Source organism: Rattus norvegicus, chromosome 11 (genome assembly GCF_036323735.1).
Source record: "Rattus norvegicus strain BN/NHsdMcwi chromosome 11, GRCr8, whole genome shotgun sequence".
NCBI lineage: Eukaryota > Metazoa > Chordata > Mammalia > Rodentia > Muridae > Rattus > Rattus norvegicus.
The window spans coordinates 92,014,473-92,041,065 of record NC_086029.1 but is presented as its reverse complement, the minus strand read 5'-3'; the positions used below and the strand labels follow the sequence as shown (position 1 = coordinate 92,041,065).

The 26,593-nt window shown below is 47.6% G+C and overlaps 1 protein-coding gene across 6 annotated transcripts in view; it reads right to left on the bottom strand.

Moving 5' to 3' along the window:
* Dgkg (diacylglycerol kinase, gamma) overlaps positions 1-26,593 on the bottom strand; it is a 194,759-nt gene that overhangs the window by 42,650 nt on the left and 125,516 nt on the right. For all 6 annotated transcript variants that reach the window (XR_005490982.2, XM_063270312.1, XM_006248538.5 and 3 more), the window contains one exon: positions 13,454-13,544. Coding sequence is in view for 5 of the 6 variants with exons in the window: in XM_063270312.1 (XP_063126382.1) it covers positions 13,454-13,544 (91 nt within the window). In the remaining variant the exon portion in view is untranslated. The remainder of the gene's footprint in view (positions 1-13,453; positions 13,545-26,593) is intronic.

Genomic DNA, 26,593 nt, shown 5'->3' with positions numbered 1-26,593 from the left:
GACCTGTTTCAGTTTTTAGACTGCGTTATCCCTAACCTGGATTCTCCACACCACCCACATGCAGATTTTCTCTGGTTTGGAGGAAGATTGTTTTGTATTGAAGCTCCACCCATCACTAGGCTGGGCTGGCTTCTGAGCAAGGAGGCGGAGCTCTGGGGGCTCCTAAGGGCGCTCTGCTTCAGGCTCCTCTCAAGTTCCCTTAACCCGGACCTCTGCCATTGCATTATCCCGATGTGCATCTCCCTTTCTTCTTTTGTTTTAATCTTTTATTATGGTTATTTCTAAAAGTATGAAAAAGTAGCGAAAGAAAAGACCCAGCATAGCAGTTACGTATGGCAACCAAACTTCAAGGTTCACATACATTTTTCAACTATCCTGCGCAAACCTAGATTTTCTCTTCTCATATGTAAATGATGCTTATCTTTAAACAATAAGGGCTTACAAATTAAATCCATCATCATCACCCTCCAATGGCAATCATAATTCCTTAGCTTTCTTAACAGGCCCCCCCCCCCCCCAAATTACTGGTTTTCTAAAAGCAGTACCATGTTTTGTTGATACATCTCTTGGGTTCCTTTTGAACTAGAAATTACTTGTACTTTTCCTCCTTTGGAGATAGTCTGAGGATGATTTCCCCACTGAGTGACAAGATTCAGGGAGTAGCTCTCCTGCTGAGGGAGAAATACTGGGCTGTATCCATAGGAAAGATCTTTCAGTTAAAATGTGGAAGAAGGGAACTAAGGTAAAGACAGACCACATCCTAACCTCTGACTAGCTCTCATGGCTTCCTTTGATGCCTAGGCTCCATTTCAGAGTTTCAGACCAAGCCTGAAGGGTAGAGGTTAGGGAACTGACATGAGTCTTGACAACCACACTCCCCCTGGGCAACCCTTTCCTCCTCGCCTCTTTTTTTTTTTTTTTTTTTTGAGGAAACAGGAGACCAACAAGCATCAGGCAAAGAGAGAGCTCCATCAAACCTTGCTGGGTAGTTCTAAGTCTTACAGAACCCAGGAGAAGACAGGGAGGGGTAGGCAGGTTGAAATTGGCTTGGCAGCCTAGATGGTACGTTAGGGTTCTGGGGAAGGCCAGCCCCTGTCTGGTTTGTCCTCTTTGGTTTGGAAAGAGAATGGTGGTTAAGGTTCATAATTAGCTGGGCCCTAGTAACTGCCTGTTAGAGGGACTGAACTGCTGTGTGCGGACAGAGCTGGGGCCTGTTTACTTTGTTTCTGCCACATGTGATCCAAACTGCCCCTTTGATGGCTGATAAATCCCAAGGTGCCTGAAATGCAGCAGCTCCTCAAAATTGTTCCAGGTGTCTAGCCGGGAAACAATGGCCCCTTTCTCTGCACTTCATTGGTTCGATTCCCCCTTGGATGTGGTGTATGTTCTGCCACGTGTCGCACAGGAGACATGAAGCTCAGTCGGAGGTAAGGACAGTGTTCCACACGGCTCTGTGTTCTCACAGAATCAGGAAGTCTCACCCATATTGGGTGCTCAAGATAACTACCTGTGAATTGAAACCCAAGCACTTGTGGGGAAAAAAAAAATCCCCAAAATGGAAGACAAGCTATTCCATGAAGAACACCGACAAAACTCTCCATCCCTGATGAGTCTGCTCAATCTCTCTACATTAATGTAGTGATGGATGACCAGGTAAAGTAGACTCAAATGCCCAGGACGGGGAGAGATGCCAATGCTAACCCTAGTCCACAGGAAGTCATCTTCTGACTATGGCTAAAGCTCCCCACCTCACACCCTAAACCCCAACAGGAAGAGACATGGGAGGCTCCTTCGGTGAGACAGGGAAGACAGAGGCACTCCATCATTCATCAAGAACAATCAAGAACTTACTCTCTGCTAGATGAAGGAATGGAGTGGAAATAAGACAGGGCCCAGTCACCCAGGGGCTTTCTCAGGTCAGTCGGTGCTGCGACAGGTGCTGCCAACTGCTTACCAGCGAGAGCTTCAGGAAACAACGCACAGAGAGCGAATGTTGTATTCTAAGGTATAAACACGCCAACTCACAGCCAATCGCAAGACACAACTGCATCAGCAGAGAGGAGAGCTGAGAAGAGCTGGGCCAGCAAGCAGTCTGGCTTCGAGGCACTGCTGGCTAGAGGCAACAAGACTGAAAAGGAAGCCCAGACCTTTCTATCTACAGATTCAGAGAGTGTAAGAAAAGTAGCCAGGGAAATCACTGGATTTGTTTTCCCTAGAGAGGAACAAGAGTGAATGCTTCCGGAGTTAATGTCTGAGACTTATCTTGAGGGAAGAGACCGTGCTACATTGAGTGGAGAGAGCTGTCTTGGGAAGGCGGTCTCCATACAAAAATGGGTCTGGTATGTAGGTAAATGGTACAGGTAATGCTTGCACTATGCTCAGAGAGCCTGTTGGATATGATTTTTAGGAACTGCTGTTTGTAGCGGGCAGTAAGATAATAACATCATTTTCAGCAACAGGCTCACCATGTATTTTAGATCTAATCCTTTTAACTCTGCAGCGTCAGTGTATGTAGGCTCGTTATGCAGATGATAAATCACTGACTTGGCAAAGTTAAGGCGGGTCTATCTCTTTCAGTCTTCTGTTTGGTGTTTGTCTTCCCTCAGGTTCCCCGTCTCCTGTACGAGAGGCAAGTGGCAAGATCAAGAAGCCAGACCATGGAAAGAGCACATACAAGGGATCTGTTAGTGCTGTGCTTGGTTGCCTGTGAGACAAGAGTAGTCAGAAGGGGCTGGAGAGATAGCTCTGTGCTAAAGAGCACTTGATATTCTTATAGAAGACCTGGGCTGGGTTCCCTGCACCCACATAGCAACTCATCTGGCCTCCAGGAATACTGTACACGCGTGGTACACATACAAACATGCAGGCAAAAAAAAAAAACTGATACAAATAAAACAAACAAATCTTTTTAAAAAAAGTGGCCAGGAGAGTTATGCATCTATAAGTAGAGATATGTAGGAACTAGGAATGTATAGCTCATTGTAAATTAATGCGATACTTTGTAGTGTGATACTATGTAATAGATTTATCATTAGCCTTACGGTAGGCAATCATATGGAGGAGTGAGAAGGATGATAAGGCTCCTACAATGGGAACATCATTCATGCATCCACAGATACTGTGTATATATTTTGTTCCAACCAAAGTGCCCAGTGTCAACTAGGGAACCGATAACAAGGAACAGGATGCAACACTTGTTCAGTGTCTGGAAGAATGTTCTGAAAGTCCATGCTATCTAGTCATAAACAGGCTTCTTGGGGGCTTCCTACTCTTCCAATAATCAAGAAGTGGGTAAGAACCTCACTTATTAGAATGTGCTAGAATGACTCTTTTGTCGAGTGTGTATGTTTAAACAAAACGCCTTCCAGTTCAGAGGTTTGAAGTTCAGAATTTACTCTGGCAGGCTAGTGCGTGCTGTTCTGAGAAATGTTATCCTGATCTCTCTTTCTGCCCAGCCTTGACATCCTGGCTGTGTGCTCCACATTCTCTGACAGCTAACTGTGGTGGGCTAGCTAGCCTGGAAAGTAAGCTGCCATCTGTGATAGGGATGATGGAGTTCTGGTGAATTTGTGTGGGCTCAAGGAATGTGGCATTGAAGCCATGCACACACAACCTGCTTAAGAACATCTCATGGGCAGAAAATGTTTTCTTCCTCTTTAGCCTTACTCTGTTGCTATGCCAGGAGGGCACAATGGTGCCTTTGACAGGGGCAGCTGGAAGGGGATATTGGCAGAGAGGCTGGAAGTGGAGTGTTGCAGCTGGGGTGGGGGTGGGGGGCTCAAGTTCATATCCAGGAGTGAGCCTGCACTGGGTGCCAGTTTCCAAAACAAAACTGCTGTTTCTCAGAGCTCATGGTGGCGGGTTGCCTCAGAGTTGGACAGAGGGCAAAGCCGTTTCCTCTCTACAGCTCCACTTCCCCAAGCTTAGAAAAACTTTGGTGTTTTAGGACTTTCTGGATGCAGATTTAGCAGGCCTTTCTGCCTCCCTGGAGGGCTGAGGCCAGTGGACTGAATGGGATTTTCTGAGAGTCCAACCCCATTAAGCAGAACAGGACTGGTAGCCTTAGGATCTGGCAGGGCTCCAGGGCAGGTAGGCCTCTGGGCAAGGAGCAGGGCTCAGAATGGAGGCCCTTTCTTCTCCTGCAGGGTCAGTGCCCAGCATCCTCACCGCCTTACTGGCACTGCCCACTCCCTGTTTTAACTCAGTTCGGTGGGAAAGAGGTGGGAGAGCCCTGGCATTTCCTGCCCTGGTTCCCAGTTGTCCAGACCCTGTGGACGACTCAGGGTGTTGTGTAGGATATCTTCCCACTCTCTGAGTGCCAGGCTGTTAGCTTGGCCATGCATTTCCCTCTCTGCTACCAATGGAGCACGTAGCTCCCTTTGATTCTAGTGGCTGCCAACCAAAAAAAGTGTGACTTCAGGGGGTCGCTGGTAATTTTATTGTTGTTCACACCGTATATGAGGTTTTCGCACTTTCAGTCAACCTCACTATCAACAGATCACTACTACCGAGAAATTAATTCCTTTTAGGCTGCTTGCTGGCTCTATGACTGCCAGATGAAAAAGTCGTCGCTTCAGAGAGCTCACTGTCGGATGCACACATCAAGCCCTGAAGGAGAGGGTTTGTGTCAACTACACAGATGCACCTTCCTCTGCTAGGATTTAAAAGCATGGGCCACTGTGCATTTAATGATGAGTGCTTATATATTTTCTGGGGCTTTATGAAAATAATGAGGATACTACACGGGATACAAAGTTGTTGTGAGCGTTAAATCAGACACTGTATGGAAGTGCTAGGATCTGCAGATTGTAATCGACGTGAGAGGTACTTAGTCAGCCCTGGTTTAATGAAGGTCTCTGCCCTTCATTAAAGAGTCAATTTTTTCCCTTCTAGAACCTCACTAGCCTAAGAAATACACATTTCTCTTCTGTAACCCGTAAGTCATATTTCTCTATTGTATTCCTTGTTTGACAGTCAAGCTGTAAAGAGGCAAGAAAGGATTAGATTACTTTTCTTCCCTGAAGTGCCTGAGTTGTGGAGTATTGTAAGAAAGAGCACAGGAGGGGCTGGGGATTTAGCTCAGCGGTAGAGCGCTTGCCTAGCAAGCGCAAGGCCCTGGGTTCAGTCCCCAGCTCCGGAAAAAAAAAAAAAAAAGAAAGAAAGAGCATAGGACTCTTCGGTATTCTGGAATGTCTAAGGAGGCTAACATTTTCTACAGACAGGATCTCACTGCTTTCTTACCTTGAAAGACACATTGCTTGGGGGGAAGTTATCCTTTTACCAAGGGACTTTGGCAGCCATAAAGCTAAGCTCTCTGGGGGCAGAGGTTATCTGAGAGAGTCGTCCAGAATTTGCTGGAGACAGGGCTTTAACCTGGAATGTCAGGGATGGGACTCTTGCCTCGATCCTCTAAGACTTCCTGGGGCTAACCTATCAGACACACTAATCATACCACCCAGCTGTGTTTTTTTTTTTTTTTTAAGAAAATGTAGGCAGAAGGTTTAATCTTTAAAAGTCATTCCCACATACTTGGAAGACACAAAGTATGGTATTGTCAGGAACCTGAAGACAAAGGATAATCAAAGCAATTCACAAAAAACAAAGGAGACAGAAGGGAACAGAAAGCAATAGCATATACACAGGCTCGACTGAACTACAGGGTGCATGCTAGCAGGAAATGGAAGAAGAGGGTCACTCGAGGGAGAGAAGTGGCATCAGATCTGAAAGCAATCAATGGGATTTCACAGGGAGAATTAGCAAAAACAGTTTGCCCTGAGTCAGCGGAACTACGGTGGTTGAGTCCATGAGGAGGAGACTCGTGGTCAATGCACCGTGGAAAAGGTGGGGAGGCAGGCATCATGGTGCCGAGTTTGAAAATGGAGTTTAAATAAGGCCACAGAATAAATCACAGGTCCTCAAGAAGTTTCGCAATAATATAGATTAAAAGAGGCTATTAACCCCAGCACTGTTGGCGCCTGCGTGATGAGGTTGTTGTTTACTTTTCTTTCTTTTTCTTTCCTTTTTGCTCCTCAGTATTTTCTGATGTACTTGTCATTTTGACATTTGAAATCAGGAAAGAGTAGCACACATTTCAGGAGAACGCAGTTAAGAAACCACGGAAGGTTCAACTGGATCACTGAGACGGGGTAGATGGGCTGAGAAAGGAAGCCTGAACTGGCCAGAGCGGACCTAAAAAGGCTACATTGTGGCTCTTGCTGGACACATGGGGCACTTGGCTTGATTGAGGAAGGAAACTCACCAAGAGACTCTCACCCGGAGATGCCCTGGCTTTACTTGTAGCAGTTTTCTCTTCTCACTTCCTTCTCTCATAAAGATGTGGCCATTTAATCTACTCTGGTTGGTTGGGCGGGATAGCCCTTTCCACTTATTTGCTACATGATCTGAAAGGTCAACAAAGTTAACCAGAAGAGACCAAAGTTGTTTTAAGATTTCTTCCCTTCCAAATTAAGGGTGTGCAAAACAGCCGGGGGTGGGTGGGCAGGCAAAGGCAAGATCAGATAATATCCAGTTGGTCCCTGAGAGCCATGGTTCCTTCCTTCCTTCCTTTTTTCCTTCTTTCCTTCCTCTTTTACACTGGATGATTGAACCTGATCAAGCTATTTAATCTGTGAAGTCCTTGAATATGAAGTCTTTTCAATACTAATGGCATTGGTAAGAGTGAATCAGGGAGTAAAGGCACTTATTGTGTAACAGTTTCCTCTGATATTGAAACATTCTACCCCACAGAGAAGCTCTTTAAATAGGAAGGTAAACAACTCAAATAGCTTCAGGAAGTTCCTGAAACTGACCAGATTGTCTAAGACCCTCTTCCCCGGACTATCAGAGCCAATGTTGCAAAGACTCTCAGACTAGACCACCTGCCTTGAAAGGGGTTTAAACCAACTGTGGCACTTGGAAAGTACACTGTCCAACCTTTTGAGGTCCCTGGAGGCTGTGCAGTATGCTCCAAGTTCCCAGCTTTGTGAGCTGTCACCCATGGTGAAGTGGGCTTTGGTGACAAAGCTGTCTTTGATTCATTTCTGCTCCTGTAAACAACCCCTCACCCATATTCATGTAAGGAACTCCAATAAATCTCATCGGTTCACATTTAACTTTTGTTTTTTCTGCACTTAAGTCTGTTTTGATTTTCCTATCTGGGATGAATAGACCTGTTGTGTCTCCTCAGGAATCTTCCAGTTTCAGCCTTCTGAGTCCTAGGATTACAGACTAAACCACCCTGTTCTTTGCTTTTTTGTTTCTTCTTCTCAAGACAGGGTTACTCTGTGTAGCCCTGGCTGTCCCAGAACTCACTTTGTAGACCAGGCTGGCCTAGAACTCACAGAAATCTACCTGCCTCTGCCTCCCATGAGCTGGGATTAAAGGTGTGTACCACTCCCAGCTCTCCATGCCCTGTTATAAAGCTTCTTTACACACACAAAGGTGTGTTCTGAGAATTTAGAATTTTTATAGGCAAGATCCCAGCCATCCACTAAGTTGGATGATACTGCTGGCACAAGGCCCTGTTTTAGTTGAAAGAGTCCTAAACATTTTAATGGAAGTTAAATGTATGTACAAATAACCATGTTAAATTATACAAGTCAGTGGCATTTAGTGCTCTATTCCATACTGTCTTTCTAAAGTGCTGTTACAATAACCATCTAGGTCAGTTTCATTCTCTTGCAATAAAGACACTGCACGGCACCCCTGTGCACAAGGTTGGACACAGCCCATTCTTCAGGTGCAGATGGAGAGGCACCTGCTGGTTCAGAGGGGCTAGAGACACTTTCCGGTTAGTGTGCCTAGCCAGATTACTCCCTCAGATGGTTGACCATACACATTCCCATTGGCTTGTCTTCGCTCTAGCTTCTACACCTCATGACCAACAATGGACTGGACATTTGTAGAGCACTAGAGAGCAGTGAAAAGTATGGAAGCAGTGGTGTATCACAGCACTTACCTATAATCTTAGAATGATGGTATGGAAGGTGGGGCTGAGGCAGGGGGATTATAGTTTTGAAGCCAGACTAAGCAGCCTATATAGCAAGACTCTTAAAACACAAACAAACACGAAACCCAACAATGGAAAACAAAACAAAAACTCAAAACCAAATCATCATGCAAATAGTCAGCCAGCTCCATTTTGTCTAGAAGTGATCTCTGAAACACTGTGATGTTTGCATGCCTATCTCTCTCCCTCTCCCCTCTCAATCCCCCTCCCCCTTCCTTCCCTCTCCCTCTTCCCCCCTTCCTTCCCTCCCCCCTCTCTCCTGCTCTCTGTTTTAAAGGAAGAAGAAAGCAGGTTGTGAGGGCTTCTGTTTTACCTCTAATTTATTTCTTTGATCAAAAACTGTTTAAAGGAACAATGCAATATTGATAAATACTGAATGAGAAGGAAATTAATCTATGTTCTTTTTTTTTTTTTTTCCGGAGCTGGGGACCGAACCCAGGGCCTTGTGCTTGCTAGGCAAGCGCTCTACCACTGAGCTAAATCCTCAACCCTTGATCTATGTTCTTAATATCTCCTTGTATTCCTAAATCCTTAATAGAAGGTAACTGATGTGTAGACCCCCTCCCCCTCGGTTCTCACGGGTTACTCTGGGTAACTTCTGAGCAGCTTCTAGATTTGAACGACCTTCCCATTTGGGTCCTTATTAGCGGAGACCATAGCCTTTTCTTGTGAACACTTTCTTAAAGATTAGATTAAATACCAACAAATTGTGGGATTTCTTATTTTTAACTTGGAAAAGGAAATAGTTCCCAGAATGGAAGATGAGTCCTCCAGTTGAGGCCTGCCTGCTTTGCCCCACCTAACTCGGAAAACCTTTAAGATCCTTGGCAAGGCTTCTGGGCCTAAGGTGGGGGTGGTGACTTAATGCTGCTCCCCACTCCAAACCCCACTCCCCACTGCTCCCTGCAGTCAGGTGGAATCAGGTTAGGACAGATATAAAGAGGGTCATGCTCTGAGGGGTGGCATGGACAGGGCTGGCCTGGTCCAGGACTGCACTGACAAGCAACCTTGAGGAACACGCTGTTCAGGTACGGGCCTACAGTTCCCTTAAGTGGAACACCCTGGAGAGAATGTGCCATAGATTTCTCACTGCTCCCCAGGGTAAGCAAATTGCTTCATGCCTGTTCTTAAATTTATATGAAATAGCAAAACAGACAAAATACCGAACAATCAGCAGACAAGACTCGCTGCTCTCAAGCTCTCGGGTAAATCCTGACTCAAGCCTGAGTCAGACCTGCCGGGCTGTGGACTCAGGTAAAACCCAACAGTCTCTCAGCTCGCCTTCCTGCTGTAAAAGGTAATTAGGACGCTCTCTGAGTGGGGCTGCTTTGTAGAGGCTGTGAGACTTAACATCAGATCCTGGGAACGTAACTCATGTCCTTGGGAAATAGGCTGCCTTCCGGAAACTCTGTTTTATGGGTAAAGATACTGAGGCACGGACATCCAGCTAGTAAGTCCCTGAGCCCAAATACAGAACAATCCTGTGAATTTCAGTCCCTTTCCTCACGTGAACAGCGAGTACAGCTTTCCAGGGGTGAGGGAGAGAGAGGCAAGGGGGGTTTACCTCTCCCCTGCCTAAGGCACTGGGCTGAGCTGTTAAAACAGGGATCCACAGGGATCCACAGGGATCCACAGGGATCATGGAGGTTTCCTAGCACTAGCCAAGTGGGCATTTAATGGGCTTTGTGTGTTCTCTGGACTATTCTCTCTATTCATGTGGGACATGAACTTTACGTCAGTGATAGGATCAAGTTTCCTATTTCTTCTCAACTGGCCACCAATCTGAGAGAAAGAGGCCATGTCTATGGCATTAATGGAAGTTTTACCTGAAAAAAATTAGCCTTTTATGTTAGTCATTCAATTGTGTGTGTGTGTGTAGCATGTGCAGCTTTGTGTGCATATCTGTGCCTTGCACGTTTGTGTGTGTGTGTGTGTGTTCATGACATTTTGTGTATGTGGCATGTGCAGTCTTACACGCATGTGTGCCTATGAACGTATGTATGTGTGTAGGCTAGAGATTATTCTGTTCCTCCACAGTCATTCTCTGCCTTACTCGCTGAGACGGACTCTGTCACTGACCTAGAGCACTCTGATTCAGCTAGACTTGCAGGACAGCAATTCCTGTCTCTGCTCCCATTACATATGTCCACTGCCCGGAATGAGAACTGGCCCTCACCACCAGAGGGGCTAGCCTGCTCACCGTCCCAAATGCTACTACCTGCCTGTATCCTCATCATGGTGCCTTTTCTCAGTGCTGAATCCTCAGCTTCAGATTTTCTCATTCTCTAATTAAGAGCACGAATACACACCCCCTTGTGTTCTGTAGGTCAGGAGAAATGAGGGGCTGTGTAAGAAAAAACTTCTGTAAACTTCTGCTCAGTCCTTTGCTTTTTCTTGTACTGAGTCTTTCTTCCCTCCCTCCCTCCCTCCCTCTCTCTCCCTCCCTCCCTCCCTCCCTCCTTTCCTTCCTTCCTCTGGTGGGCGCTAGGATTGTGCCTGGCACCTCTCAACAGGGTGCCATGGCTGCCTGAACTGAGATGGAGCTTCACATTCCCATACATACACGCACGTACACATACAAACACGCCAAAACATATACCAGCACAAAAACATATGCACACATGCATATACACAAAAAACATATACCAGCATAAAAACATATGCACATATGCATATACACATAAAACATATACTAGCACACACATTACACACATATACATACAAATACACATACGCCTACACATATAATCACATACATGAATATATGCATACACAAAAAGATACTGTATACACTATATGCATGCAAATGTGTACACACGAACATGCATACACATTTACACAAACACATACACTCACATGCACATGCAAACACTGACATATACACACGTGTATACAAATTCTTACACACACACACACACACACACACACACACACACACCCCAGGAAGGAGGAAGACACTGAGGCAGGAGGAGTTGCTAAGCTTTAACACCCCGTGGATAAATTTATTTACTAGTTTCTAAGCTCGCCTCACTCCAGAACGCCTGGAGTCTTCGCTTCCCAGTCGCAGGATGCATCTGAGCCTTATTTTAAAAGTGTCATAGTACCTGTCTCCCTGGGCTTCAGACACTGAGGCAGGCAGTCGAAGCACTGACTTATCCTGTCCCTTATCTCTTCCCTCCCTTTTCTTCTGATCCTCTCAGTCTCAGCTTCCACATGGTGGGGGTGACTCCCTGCTAGTGTAGCTTAGGAAGCAGGGAAGGGCAGTGACATCTCAATGGTGTCCTCCCGAGTTGGCTGACCGGGAGCTGGTGAATCCTGTGCTGCCTTTGAAGGCTGTGGTATGTGGTGGAAGTTTGGTGTGTATATGGAAGGCCAGCTTCTCTCTCATGTTTCACCAGAGGCTCCCTCCTCTGTCACCCACCTGCCCTACCTTCACCTGGCACTCACCTGCCCCCCCCTCTGTCTTTCAGTCTTGATCACACCACCTGGGACTACCCACCACTGTCCTCTGGATGCAGAAATGGTGCCTGTCCTAATCCACTGTTAATCGACCCACTGTCACATGTCATCCTATCCCTGACTCCCAAAGCTTACTCTTGTGAATAAACCCTGAAAAGAGTATTACTAAGAGATAAGGAAAACAGGAAGTGCTTCCTAAAGCTCCCAGCAACACACAGCGTAACAGCCCGCCCCTCCTGAAGCACCAGTGCCATTTGCCACCAACTCCCTGTGTGGTTGAGGAAGTGTCGCTGTGTATCCTGGACCCCAAGGGGACTGTTGGGCATGGCTACCCAGGAGCCAGCAGGGCGGGCCAAAGAGGCAGGGGAGCTGAGCTGCTGTATTCTGGGCACTGTGTCAAGGCCAGCTGCAGGGAGAACAAGAACTCGCTGTGGGCCTGCAGCTGGCTGTGGTTAGGCAGGGCTGTCCCTCACTTGCGGGGATATTTAAAAAGACCCCAGCAGAGGACGGTGCCAAGAGGGAGAATGCACACAGATCTGTTCAGCACGCTCAGCTGCCCCAGCCCCAGCCCCGGGCAATGTATTTATGTGTAAATTAGGAGAGCGGGCCCTCAACTTCTCCCAGGTGTGGAGACACAGGCTCTTGGCCTTTGGGCCTCTGTCCTGTGGCCAAGCTGGCACAAAGGTGACTCCCACCGTGGTGTCAGTAACCAGGCAACCAGAAGGAGAGGCCCGCAGATGAGTCAAGAACCACCTTATGGAACCTCTGGCTTTGTGTTTTGTTTGCAAACACTCTCTGTGAGCAGCACCTTCCTCTGCCACAGGCTTAATTCTCCTATCAGAGGAGTGGCCCAGCCTCAGTAGAGGATCATGGCTCTTACAGAAGGTTCTAGACCAGATTTTGGGGGAGTGGGAATTGGGGGAGGGGTGCAGATGATAGGAGATTTTCTCACATGTCTGAATATGTTTTTCTCAAGTGTAAAGGCCTGAATTCCATGAGAAGGTGGGATTGTCAGCAAAGAATCCATGGACGGGAGCCCAGCAAGTGAAGACACAGATGTGCATAGAAATTGGGTCTCTAGCAGGCAGGAGACAGGCTCCTAGCAGTCAGAAGACTTGAGGAACACAGCCTGCAGAAGTGGGGCAGGGAGAAGCCAAAGGGCACCGACAGGCAAATAACAGGCAGGCTGCTACAAGCGCTGGAAGTCTCAGGAAAACAGAACTCACCAACAGGATGAGCAGCACAATTGTGGGGCCCAGTTCAAACTGACAATGCACAGCTCTTTGTTTAAAAAAGTAGTTTAAGGGGCTGCAGAGATGGCTCAGGGGCTGAGAGCACTGACCGTTCTTGCGGTAGAGCCAGGTTCGATTCCCAGCACCCACCTGGTGGCTCACAACCACTTAGAACTCCAGTTCCAGGGAATCTCTAGCTCTCTTCTAGTCTCCACGGGCACTAGGGACATATGTGGTTTACATGAATACATATGCTGAAACACTCATATACACAAAATAAATAAAATTCAAAAAGAATGTATATTGTTTTAAAAAAGAAGAGAGAGAGAGAAGAAAAAAACTGTTCAAAATTTCAAGATGGTGGCAGAACTGTTCAGCTCTGAGGGAACTGTGTCATTATACAGGCTACACACCCACAGGACTGGCAGGCGCTTGTTAGTCAGATCCTTGAAGCAACTGAGAGGAGGGATGCTGGGTCAACCCACAGACACCTCCCCTCCCATGAGGTGGTAACCAATCAGCTTTCCCATGTTCAGGGGAAAGCATGGTTGAGCATCAGAATGACCATGGCTATAAGGAACCCAGACCCCAAGCATTCACTTGCACAGATACGAAGAGTTTCCCCCAACAATCGTTGCCCTCTAAGTGATGTTGTGTAGATGTACTGAAGCAGGATGCTCTACACCATAGAAATGACCATTGGGTCATTTCTGAAAGACTCAAGAGGCTGTGTCCTCCTCCCACGGGACCTTACCTCCAGCTCTATGTGGTCATGGAGTTTCTTGCAGGTAGCTGCAAAGGTTTCAGAGGTACCAAATTCGAAATACCACAGCTTGTTCTTCATCCTGGATCACCAAGGAGAGAGACATTTTCAGTCAATATCCTGGACTTGAACCGGTCCTGAGAAATGGCTCTGCTCTTTGGCCCCTGAGGCCCAGAGTCCCTGAGGTCCCTGATCTTACATCGCAATGCTTGTCAATCAGTTTATCAAGGAACAGAACATTTCACCAACATGTTCTTGTCAGAAAGTTAGAAAATCTGCTTATCTCTTAGACACCATGGACTCTGGGTGAACTGTTAATTGTACCCTGAGGGTCCTGGTTAGACCAAGAAAGGCCATGCTCCAGAGATGCTCCAAGGAGTCTTCCTGTGGAAAGTCAGCTTGAGGTAGCAAATGACAGAACGCCCTGCTTACTGTCCCTTAGACATCCGTGCGGAGCTCCCTTCTAGGTCAAAAGGACCAAGCAGCCTTTTGAGATTTAAAAGATGGGCAGCCTTCGGATAGACTCAGAAGCTCTGTCCTGACCCAGAACCAATATGTGATGCTCTGTTTATTTTCCGTGTGGTGGTGGGGGAGATGTAGTGACAGAATTAATATGAACTTTAGAAAGAGAAGGGTTAACAGTGGGTCCCTTGGAAGCAATGGTCGCTGTCTTTCCAGGTTCATTTATAAAGGCCACGGCAGCCCTTTGCTTTAAAGTGGGAGCTCCCCAATCTGCGCTTTATGAATTTCCCATGTTCTCTTTAGGGGACAGAGAAGAATGAAATCAGTCAGTGGGGTGCTTATTAGGCTGAAGCCTTTCAGAATCAGGTGGCATCCCTGACACTCTGAGGTTTGCTCAGACAGCCTCGGCAGGAAGTGTCCCTTTGGTACTCCCTTCCTCCCACTCCAACTCTCACCCCATTAGCAGGGCTGGCTAAGAGAAGGGGCACCTGTCCAGTTTGCAGGTGGACAGATCTTGCTAAGAAAGGATTAAACGAAATCACATTCTTCTTGGCACTCGAGAGACAGAGGAAGCCTCCTTGGCTGCTGCTAATCCTCAGCTCGGTGAACCATGGAGAAAGAGCAGGATGGAGGCTCTTGCTTCTTCTTGGGCACAGTGGCTGATTGATCGGCACAGCGGCCATGCTCTCTGTGTTTCTCCAAGAGTTCATGCAGAACTTAAACACCCTATTGCATTCGTCCCCCCGCTGTAAACAGTGCTGAGATCTGGTTGGTTGGGCAGCAGCCTTTCTGACCGTTGGCCTTCATGAGACTAAACGGTTGTGGTGTGTAAGGAAAGGTAGGGCATCGTACGTCATCCAGCAGTGTCAGGAGTCCTTTAGGCCAGTGCTCATCAGCTGCTCCACTGCATAGATGTGTTGAGTAATTGCCATTTCGGTCTTCAGGGTAGCACGTGAGGAAGTGTGGGGCAGGCTGAGCCCTGTGTTCTGGGGTGTTCTCACCTGTCCCCCCACTATGTCACAGAAGGGTCTTCGTTCCCTGTGCATGCTACCACAGAAGGAAAAATGGGGATGTAGCACAGCCCCACACCATTGATTGTTTGTACAGAAATGTGTATATGGTATCACATGAGGATCTCGTGCAAATAAGGACTCTCGGTTAGTCATTCACAGGGTGCAGCCTCTGAATCCTCATCTCTAACATGCTGCCGATGCTGCTGGTTGCAGGACCCTGGGCTTCTCCGCCAGTCCCCAGGTGTTAGCATCTGCTGGATCCCCCAGGGAACAGGTTGAAATGCTGTTCCAGCGTTTGATTTGTAGACTCTGACAGCTGTGGGGCAGAGTCCAGGAACATGTGCTTTTATGAGTGTCCAGGTGACCATTATGCTTGCGGCCAGTGGAGAAATAATGCTCCAGATGCTGAGAAAACTGTTGACAACTATGGAACTACTAGAACCTGAAGGAGAGGACTCCTCAGAGGAGCAGCCTCGATGACTACAGACCACGTAAGGCTCTAAACTCCAGGGTCCTGCATTCCTTCCCAGCAGTGGGCGACTGGCCCTGCGAAGAGTATTTTTTCAAGTTCCAGGCTGGACTGAATCATGACTTCTGAAAGTTATTGCCCAGAGATTTAGAGTTTTAATAAAAATTTCCGGAAGCCATGGCTATTTTTGCCCCAACATGGCTCGTTTGATGATCTAACGAGGTTAAACGGTCGAGAGTAGGTCAGTAGGGAGGAATAATGGGACCGACTGGATCACCCATCTGCGGGTAGCTGTGCGCCCTTCTACTGCATCTTTAATCTTTTTAATTTCACTCTCCTCACCTGTAAAACAGCACAGGAAGAAGGCCTGCTTCTCAGGATGGTGGAGAGGACGAGTAAGATGGGCCTGCTCTCTGGTAGCCCTTGCTACTGCAGTGGTCAGCTGGTGTGATGGGGGCGAAATGGCAGAGCTGCCTGGCACACAGGTACTGTGGGCTTTATGCATTTATGTATTGGCAAGGAAAACACACATCAGTCATATCCGTTAGATTAGGTGTTTCGGCTTGGCTAAAAATGTGTTCCCCTCCTATCAAATTTAATACAATTTTTTTTCTAGACTCCTAGGCCACACCCTAGTCCCTAGTTAATCCTCTGGACTGGTTACATGGTTGGTCAAAAATGTGATATGGTGGCAAATGTACTTCTGAGAAGCTAAAGCTGGACTGCATGTTTGGTAGGAAACAAAGTATGAATCTGGGGTTGGAGCCATGTGACCAGGCCACCTCGCCTGACCACCGGAGCTTGATTCCTGGTACCCGTACGCTGTCCTAAAGTTGCTCTCTGGCTCTTTATGCACGCACCGTGGTGTGTGCATCCACTTCTACACATGAATGTGATAAAAAGTTTAAAAAGATGAACGCAACACACGCTGATTTTGTCATAGGGAAGGAGATGAAACAAATAACAAATATAGAATTTCACCAACTGGGCACGGGGTGAGGAGGACACAGAGGCAGGCTGCTCTGTGACAGACTGGGCACCGAGGCATACAGAAGGGAGGATGTCCAGTTCTTAATGGGTCAGAAGCATTCAGGGCAAGTGTCCTAGGGTGGGGTGATGCTAGAGCAGAGGTCAGAAGAATGCAGGGAACCCAGACGATGAAGGACAAACATTCCAGGTAGCGGAGGAAGCCTAGGGGTCTCTGCGTGATCTCTGTGGCTATAACAAAACTCCCAGAGTTGGTCAATTTATAAAGAAGAGAGGTTCATTTTTCTGGAGGACCAAGGACAGGGCACAGGCTCAGCAAAAGGCCTCGCACTGTGCCATAGCACGGCTAAGCAGCAAAGAGGAGAAGCAGGTGTGTATGAAGAGAGCATGTGTCTGACAGAGGAAGCAAGAGCAGATCGGGAAGCTGAGCTCGCTCTGCTACAACCCTGCACGGAAACAAACGTATATTTTAAATAAACTACATTGATCCTTCATGGAGGCCAGGCCCTTCCAATCCAAGTTACATTGATCCTTCATGGAGGCCAGGCCCTTCCAATCCAAGTTACATAGATCCTTCATGGAGGCGGTCCCTTCCAAGCCAAGCTACATTGATCCTTCATGGAGGCCAGTCCCTTCCAAGCCAAGCTACATAGATCCTTCATGGAGGCCGGTCCCTTCCAAGCCAAGGTCCCTCAAAGGCCCTGCTGCCTCTCAGCCTTGCTATATTGCAACCCCAAATTGAGTTTCAGTGAAGACAAACCTCATTCAACCATGACCCCAGGAAGGGGGTCAGGGCAAGTGCCAAGGGGACACAGACTCAAGTTGGGGTGGGTGAGGGGCTGGCTAGCCACAGCCAGAAAGGCAGGTTGGACAGGACTGTGAAGGCTGAACACTCCAGTGTTTGGGCTTGGCCATGAAGCCTACGGGGAGTCACTGGCCATTCTTGAGTAGAAGAGAGGGTAGGTTGGTGACAGTAGTGACTTGATTCCTTGTGGGGTTCTGGTATGTGTGTGGTTTTTGTACAAGTCTGTGTGGGTGTGTGGGTGTGTTTGTGTGGGTGTGTGTATGTGTTGTGTGGGTGTGTGGGTGTGTGTATGTGTTGTGTGGGTGTGTGGGTGTGTGGATGTGTTGTGTGGGTGTGTGGGTGTGTGGATGTGTTGTGTGGGTGTGTGGATGTGTTGTGTGGGTGTGTGGGTGTGTTGTGTGGGTGTGTGGGTGTGTTGTATGGGTGTGTGGGTGTGTTGTATGGGTGTGTGGGTGTGTTGTGTGGGTGTGTGGGTGTGTTGTGTGGGTGTGTTGTGTGCAGGTACTTGTTGTATGTGTGCACACATGTCTGGAGGCCAGAAATTGATGTCAGGTGTCTTTCCCAACTGTTCTTCACCTTATGTTTTGAGGCAGGGCCCCTCACTGAGCTCACAGTTTTGGCCAGACTGACTGGCCAGTACCCTTCAGTCTCAGGCAGTCTCTGCCTCCCCTGTGCAGGGCTGGGCATCTGAATCAGTTCCTCACGACTGCTGAAGAAGCACTTTACCAACTAGCCTCTCTTAGTCCCCTCAACTTGTGCTTTTCAAGATCCTCCTGTCCTGGTGAGGGGAGCGGGGCTGTAAGGGGTGATGCTGACTGGAAGTTTGGAGAGCAGTTTGGATGTGGTGCAGGAATCCAGAATAGAATTGCCAAAGGCCTCAATATTGGCAGTAAAATAATGCTCAGAGAGTTGGAAACTCAAATTAAGGGGTAGGGTCCTAAGGAGTGAGAAGTAGCTAAAAAGGTATTCAGCATCAAGATGGCATGATACATGTAAGCTGGTTTCCTGAGAAAGGGGTGCAGGAGATCAGTTTTCTGCACGTAGTCTTTAGGGTGACTAAAGGATTGTGATTGTGGCCCATGTGCCCATACATCCAAATACCCAAATACATTGAAAATATATTGACATTGACTGTGACACACTTTCCCCAACAAGGCCACACCTCCTAACAGTGCCACTCCCTATAGTCAAACATTCAAACACGTGAATCTATGGGGACCATACCTATTCAAATCACCACATTCCACTCCCTAGCTCCCATAGGCTTGTAGCCATAACAGAATGCAAAATGCATTTAACTTCTGGCTTGGGGAATTATTGCTGTGAAGAGACACCATGACCAAAGCAACTCTTATCTAAAGGACAAGAGGTAATTGGGGCTGGCTTACAATTTCAGAGGTTCAGTCCATTATCCTCATGTCAAGAAGCATGGCGGCACGCAGGCCGACATGGTGCTGGAGGAGCCAAGAGTTCTACGTCTTGATCTGAAGGCAACAGAAGGGGGCTGTCTTCTGCAGGCAACCGGGAAGAATCTGGAATTCCCTGGGCAGAGCTAGCATAGGAGCTCTCAAAGCCCACCCCCACAGAGACACACTTCCTCCAACAAGGCCACACCTACTCCAACAAGGTCATACCTCCTAATAGTCCCACTCCCTGTGGGCCAAACATTCAAACATGTGAGTCTGTGGGGGGCCAAAGTGATTCAAACCACCACAGATGTCTACAATGGGCCACACACCACATGGTCTCACTGAGCTTCTGTAATTTCAGTCATATCACCAAGACAAACATTGGACCACTGGCCCATAGGACAGAGGGCCTTGTGCTTAAAAATCTAAGAGAGTCTATCTGTTCTCTGTTAACTCAGGCACTCTGGGGTTAGGAGTCAATGTGCTCTGTTCCCACGGCCCCTCGATTTTTCAGTCCGCACTTAAGCGCTTAAGTCTATTTTTAATTTTATATGTAGGAGTATTTTGCCCGTGTGTATGTTTGTGCAGCATGAACAAGCAGTGCCTATGAGTACAGAAGAGGGCATTGGATCCCTGGGAACTGGAGTTAGAGATGATTGTGAGCTGCCATGTGGGTTCTGGGGACTGCCGGGTCTGCCACAAGTGCACTTAACTGCTGAGAAAGCTCTCTAGCCCGGTGGTTCTCAGCCTTCCTGATGCTGTGATCCCCTCTTTTAAACATTCTTTTTCATTTAAGATTGCTTTAATTCTTAGAATAGTCCTGGGAAGCAGATACCATTTATTTGAATTCTCTTATGGGAGGATTCAAAGACTGGGTTCTTCTCTGCCAGGCCCTGTCTTCCTTCCCTTAATCATCACAGCACAGCCCCTTCTCAAGCCTTCTGTAGGAGCTGAGTGCCACAGGGGAGACCACAGTTTGAGCCAGGAGGCTTAGTCCCCTCTCTCTGCCAACCAGAGAGCATGGGCACTTTTCTTTCTTCTCTTCTAGAGATGCCACCTAAGCCACACCACTCCTAGATCTTGTCAGAGGAATCTTATTAAATGCACTCTTCATCTCCTGTCTGCTAGTTTCGTCTTCTGTTGTACAGATCAGACTTATTTTTGGACAATTATTTAAGTTCTTTGAATCGTTGTTTTACTTCTGCAAAGATTAGAATGTACTAGTATCTATCCAGCAAAGTTGGGAAACTCCTGTGGCTAATGCCAAGTGCTGTTCAGGGGTTTAATGCACAGTCAGTGCTCTGTAAGTGTCCTTCTTTATTGCCAAGAAGCACAGTTACTGAAGACTCACTCCCCTTTGGCTTTAAGGGCAGAAGGTTTTTTTTTTTTTTTCCTCCACAGGTGGCCAATGTGTTTTGGAAAAGAGAAAACTAACAACGTTTTAATGAGTGCTGGAGCACATTTTCTGCGTTGCTCTTCCTGAGTTTTCTTTGGCCTCTCTCTCTCTCTCTCTCTCTCTCTCTCTCTCTCTCATAATCACCTAGCAGCTGGAGGTGACTAATCCCTAACCATGCCCTAGGGCTGCTCTCCAGGTCCATGAGGCTCTGAGGCTCCTTCTCAGGCTCTGATCTCCCCAGGCGGACCTGTTCTTGAAGCCTCCCTCCGCTCCTCTTTGGGGCTCCAGGAGGTCCTTAGCCATGTGTCAGACAGCAACAGGGACACATGGTTGATTTTGGTGCCGGTTGTCTCCATTCCATTTGGAGAAAAGAACATCAATTACACATGAGTTAGTTGGGTCTTTTCATTTGACAGATGACGGGGGAAGGAGATTAATTAAAAACGTTCTTTTATGTTGTCAGTGATTTAGGGCCGGAATCGGTCATCATCCTGACAACTATGAATAGGCTGTTTACAAGAAGGCCCTCAGGTAAAACCCAGCCAGCCGATGCCCATCTGTACCAGGAGGGCTGAGCGTTCAGCTCCATCAACCACCCCGAGCTCTCAGGGCTCTTTTCTGAGAATCAAGGAAGTTTTTAGGGCAACGGGCTTTTGAAGTCATCAAAAGTCAAAACATGAAAACATTTCTTTGGGCTTAGAAGTCTACACAGAGAACGTTACAGTTATTTCTAGAAATAGAGCCCTTGAACTGAAGGCATCCCTTCTTGTGGTTTAGACTTTGATAACCAGGTTCCCTGAGTGGCTCATGACTAAAATAGTTCATCGGGCCTCCCGTGTCAGTCAGTACTGGTTTGGAAGGCCTGGTGGAACAGTTGCTGCCCACAAGAGGGTGTCCTGTATTGGAGAAAACTATACCTTAGTCAACACGTCATTTCTATGCACTAATGACACGTGTTCACAAGTTTATCTCAAGGGGATGGTTTTGGGTGTGGCATTTTGAATGAACACAGCCCCCCCCCCCCACAGGCTAATATAGATTTGAGTACTTGGTCTTCAGTTGGTGGAACTCTTCAGGAAGGATTGGGAAGTGTGGCCGTGTTGGAAGAGGTGTGTCACTGGGGGTGGGGGTGGGGTGAGATTTGAGGTTTCAAAAGTCCCTGCCATTCCCAGTTAGCTCCCTCTGCCTCCTGCTTATGGAGAAGGCTGTAAGCTCCCTGCTCCTGTTCCAGCGCCATGCCTGCTGTCCGGAGGCTGCCATGCTCCACACCATGATGGTTACAGAGTCAAACCCTCTGGAACCAGGAGCTCCCCACATGAAACACTTTCCTTTATACATTCCCCCGGTCACAGAAATAGAGAAAGTAGCTAAGACGTTTGGCTTTCTGAGTAGTTACTAATGTTATTGCTAAATCCGCTGAAACAATAAACTAAGTTCAGTTCATTAACATAAGTGACAATCTACCCATCCAGAAACCCAGAAAAGGTTCAGATGGCTGCTGCTGAATTATAACTGAACTGAGCTATAATTGAAAGACGAATGTGATGGCACTAAGATACGAGGGAAATGTATACCCATGAGCATTCTACACAGTCAAACTCCAAATGCCTTGGGGAGTTGTGGCAATCAAAATGACCAACATTTATGCCAAGAGTTAGGGGCGAAAAGAGCAAAGGCAGGTGGGTTCATGAAGTCCCCACAGGCCCGTGACTGTCACCTCACAGGTGCTAAGAGGCCATCTGTGTCACTGGCATCCTCAGCTGCCCTCAACCGTCAGAGGGCTTGTCACCACATCTAATCCACCCCGCATGCTGTCCCCTATTCTTGCTGCTCCCAGAATGGGGCACTCGGTGACCCTCGGTCACGGGGCTGTGAAAGGAATAATCTTTTCCAAGAGGCGGCAGTGGTCCTTTTGGTCCAAGGGAAAGTGAACACCCAGCCATCAGGAAGGGGTTTTTATAAATAGCCGTTTTTGTGCCCTGAATGGGACTTTTGTGCCTGCTGTGCCTGCCAACAGATTTGTGTTGGCTCAGTGTCTTTTAGCTTCAAGGAGCAAGGTATTCCCTGGCTCTGTTCCACTCTTGGGACAGGATTTGTGTTCACAGCACTCAGAGAGACCTAGGGTGATGAGTGCTGAGAAGGCTCGAGGCCAGAGACCAGGAAGGAGTGGACAGGCCTGGGAGAGGGCAGGGGGAGGGTGGGGTCCCCCTTTCAAGAATGGGTCCAAGAAAAATAGGTCAATCACAGAGAAACTTGCATATGATGCACGTTATTGTGTAAGTGTGGAATCCCCTTAATAGCCAATAGATCAAGACCCTTCTTAAAGTCTTACATGTGAGAACATTTATGGGTGAGCAGCACAGAGGACAGTTTGCATTTAAATGGTGTTTGAGATTCAAGTTCCCAGCTAGGGAAACACTAGCTCTTAGTACTCTCCAATGTAGTCTCTGTCTCTGTCTCTGTCTCTCTCTGTCTCTCTCTCTCTCTCTCTCTCTCTCTGTGTGTCTCTCTCTCTTTCTCTGTCTCTCTCTGTCTGTCTCTCTGTCTGTCTCTCTCTCTGTCTCTTTCTCCCCTCCCCCCCCCCCCCCCCGCCTCCTCTGAGACCAGGTCAGATTCACAGAGATCCACTTGCCTCTCTACCTTGTGAGTCTTGGGATTAAAAGTGTTAGCTACCACACCTGCCTATTCTCCTTAATATAGAATAGGTATTTGTGCATTTAATGATAATAAAGATCACATAAGCTAACTAGTGGGTTAAACCTTTATTTTTTTTTTAAAAAAAATATGGGATAAAGGGAAGCCATGAATGTGAAAGAAAGGAGGGGGCGTGTGGGAAGGGTTGGAGGGAGAAAGAGAAAAGGGTAAAATTAATTAAGAAAAATAAATTATTAATGAAAATATGGAGGGGGTGGTACATGCCTTTAATCTCAGCACTCAGAATACAGAGGCAGAGGATCTCTGTGAATTCGAGGCCAGCTTGGTCTACGAAGAAAGTTCCAGGACAGCCAGGGTTACACAGGAAAAAAAAATCTAGCTAACTAAAAAAATGAAACATAATTATATTGATTATACGGTTACTGCTTGGTATCAAGAGATACCGACGGAATGGCAAGGGAATGTTAAATAATAAGATTGGGGAACGAATTACAGCTTAGAAGGACTTCTGGCTTGCAAAGGACTATGGCAGCCATGGAGGGCAGTGGAGATGGCTAGCACCCGTGCTCTCTGTCATAGTTAAAGGGTACTCCTTACCCACTTCGCATGGTGCTTCTATTTTAAGCATCCTGTTCATGGTATGTTATTAAGAAACCGAGTTGGTCTTTGATGATCCAGCCGGGGGGCAGGGGGGTGTGTAAAGAGTTGGGATGCTAATCACAGCTCCTGACCTGAATTTGTATCCCTTTCTACCTCACTCTCCCTGGCTCCCACTACCATGTCCCAGAGGCATATCGGCGAAATGGAATATTCAATCAAAATCATAAAAGCAAGTGACCTTATTCATGTTTATGGCTCACGGGAGCCAAGCTCAAGGTTGACTGGCTGTGCTCGCTGGGGTCCTGTGGTACTCATCAGAACGGTCTGGGTCTCCTTATTGATTGTTGTTTTCATACTTGGCCAAAAGTATAGCACGGAGAGGCAAACCCATAACCTCGTGCTGGAGAACATTCTCCCCTCTCAAGGCTAAGTTTGAGCTCCGAAGGATTACAGCTTGGCTCTCCCGTTACCCTGGAGACAGCTCGTTTTGTGGACTATGGGCATATTCATCTTTGATAGGCTCGGGCAACATCTCCTCCAGAGGGCATCCAATCATGATAAAGGCTCCCCGAGTCTGAAATAGCAAATCCCTCCATTGCCCCACATAGGGCAATGCAAAGACACAACCCATAAAGACGCTTCTTTAAAGAACTGGGAGGCTGAGGCAGGAGGACTGCTGTGTGTCTGAGGGTCAGTGGGTAACGGTATTTGCCATGCAGGCCTGACAATCCGAGTCCAGTCTTTGAAGCCCATTTAAAGATGGAGCGAGAGAACACACTACAGAAAGTGCTCCTCCGACCTTCACAGGCTGTGACCCGTGCCGCTGCAACACTGAGTGTGCAGACAAACACACACGTGATAAAAGTGCCACTTAAGACTCAACGAAGAAAAAAAAAGATTCTTTGAAACCCACAATCTGTGGTTACTCAGCACGCTTGTATACTGTCTCTTGGGAGTCCCAGCAGTCTCCTCAGACACCCGCCACAGTGGTGGACACACAGCCAACGTTTGATTTGCGGGGAACCTCAGACACACAGCCAAGGTGGGCTCTGTGTTTTCAGGATCTCCCTGTCCCAAGAGCTTGAGATCTGAGGTGTCAGTACCTGCGCTTGCTGCCGGAAAAACAGTTTCTTTCTACCCATCTAAAAACAAACCAAACTCTGACAACAAACAAGAACCTCTTACCACATGTGCCTGCCTCAGGGTGGTGTTCGTCAGTGAGCACGGTCAAATACTGGGGCAGAAAGGAACCCTGGCTTGGGGGAAGGGGAAGGTGAGGTAGGAATGTGAACTCCTAAGGTGCTTCGTTTAGCTGTGGTCTCCAGCAGTCACCCACCCATTCATCAGCCCTTGAAGCCTGACCTGAAGGTGGCTGGGGACAGTTAAGGCAGCTAGGCGAGAACAGCTTATTGGAATTTAAGCCCTAGAGGCCAGAGAAGGCGGCTACTTGGCTGAAAGCCTCTGACTGAAGACAGCCATTTCCTGGCTCCAGACCAAGCAGGGCTCCAAAGCAGAGCTGTCTGGTGTGACACAGGTCCGCGTTTCATCTCCAGTGATTTGCTAGGAGGTCCCTTGGGACAGAAGGCAGAATCCTTCCTTTTCTTCAGCTCAGCATGCCCACAGCCATTGGGAACAATGTGACCCGTATGTCTGAACTACAAGAGTGGCTTTACCCTCCGACGGGTCCCTCCCTCGTAGCTTACATCTGCCTCCTGTGGCGGTGTCACTGGGATACTTTGTAAAAGGGTCTGACACTGTTCTTTGGGAGTTCCGAAGCTGATTAGATGGCATCACTGGATGAGAATGTGGGCTGGATGTGTCTGCCCCCCACCCCTTCCGAACATGATTCTGATAGGTCAGGTTACAAAAGTCCCTTGCTTAAGCCAGTTGTTTGTCATTCCCAGTGTATGTCACCCATAGAAACAGTGTTATGTTGAGATGAGCTTCCCACGATAACCTAGCTGAATGGCCAGTTACCCAGAGCACAAAGTCTGGGTTTGGAAACAGGTTGCCTGAGCTGATGGGGCCTCTGATTAGAATCCAGAAAGGTTCAGTTCACACACACACGTCCTTCAGGCATTCACCTGTTCTGCGGCCTTGGCCAGGCCATTGAGTCTGTCGCTCCGTTTGTCACCTGTCTTACAGGGAAACGGAGACTATACATATGGTTACACGCTACATACCCGGGACCTAAGCAAGCCCCATTGCCACATACAGAGTGGGGTTTGCAGCTCATGCGTGGCTGAGTTACAACTTGAAATACACGGGGCGCATCTCTCCTGACGGATTTGGATTGGATTATCTCTGCTTTCCTCAGCATTCTGGGGAAGAAATATGGAGACTCAAATAACCCAGGACCCTGGCGGTGACCCTGGAGCCTGGGCCAGAGATGTGGGAGGAAAGGTGAAAATTAGCAGAAGGAACAAGGCTCAGAGGAGCTAAGCTTTGGCCGGGTGTAGTATTTCTTTCTTTTGCTGACCTAGAACACCAGGTGGTCTGTTCACCTCCAGCTAGGTTCTCTGAGCCTTCCATCCCATTGCAGTCAAAAGCCTCCTGGTCACGTAATGTCCAAGAAAAGCAGTTTTGCTTCCTCTACCTCTGGAGTTATGAAATTGTCCTCAAGACAAGGGGAAAATTTACCAGATGGGCAGATGCTTAGATAAACAGTCCCTCCTTTCCCCCATTCCATCTCTGTCCCATGTCAGCTTAAAAAAAAAAAAAAACAAAACCCAAAACAAAACCAGAAACAAAAACACCCAAACCACAAAACTTACATAGAAAAGCCTCAGCCAGTAAGTATCTTGACTGCCTGGGAAGCCTGTGTTAGATACTGCCAGCAGAATTTCTCTCACTGCAACTTTTTGAGAGCTCGACCATATGCTCTCTGCCTTGTTTCTGCTCTGACGTTTGTGACTCCTTGTGCTTGGGTATGTGTTCTTAACACATTTCAGTGACTTCCGTTTATGTGAGCTTGCCATCTCTTGTCAATATGTAGCCCTGGTCCACAGTGGGCAGTGTGCTGTACCCTATAGGGATGTCTTCGGTTTGTCCCTCTCCCTGGCCATTCTCAGCCTTGTCCATCCCCACACTCCTCCTGGTCCATTCCCTTGGAGAGCTGCTTGGCACTGCCTCTGCCATGGTTCTTATTTCCAGCTCATACCTGCTGTCCTCGGTGGGTTGTGGTTTTAGAGTTTCATTTGAACGTTCTAAACATTATCCTTCTTAAATCTCAGTCGAAAACTCCTTCTGCTTGGTCTTCAGGTCCCGGGCCAGGAACATCCCCTTGGTTTATGGGATGGCATTGTGATTCGTGCCAGGGCCTCTCACCCCAGGGT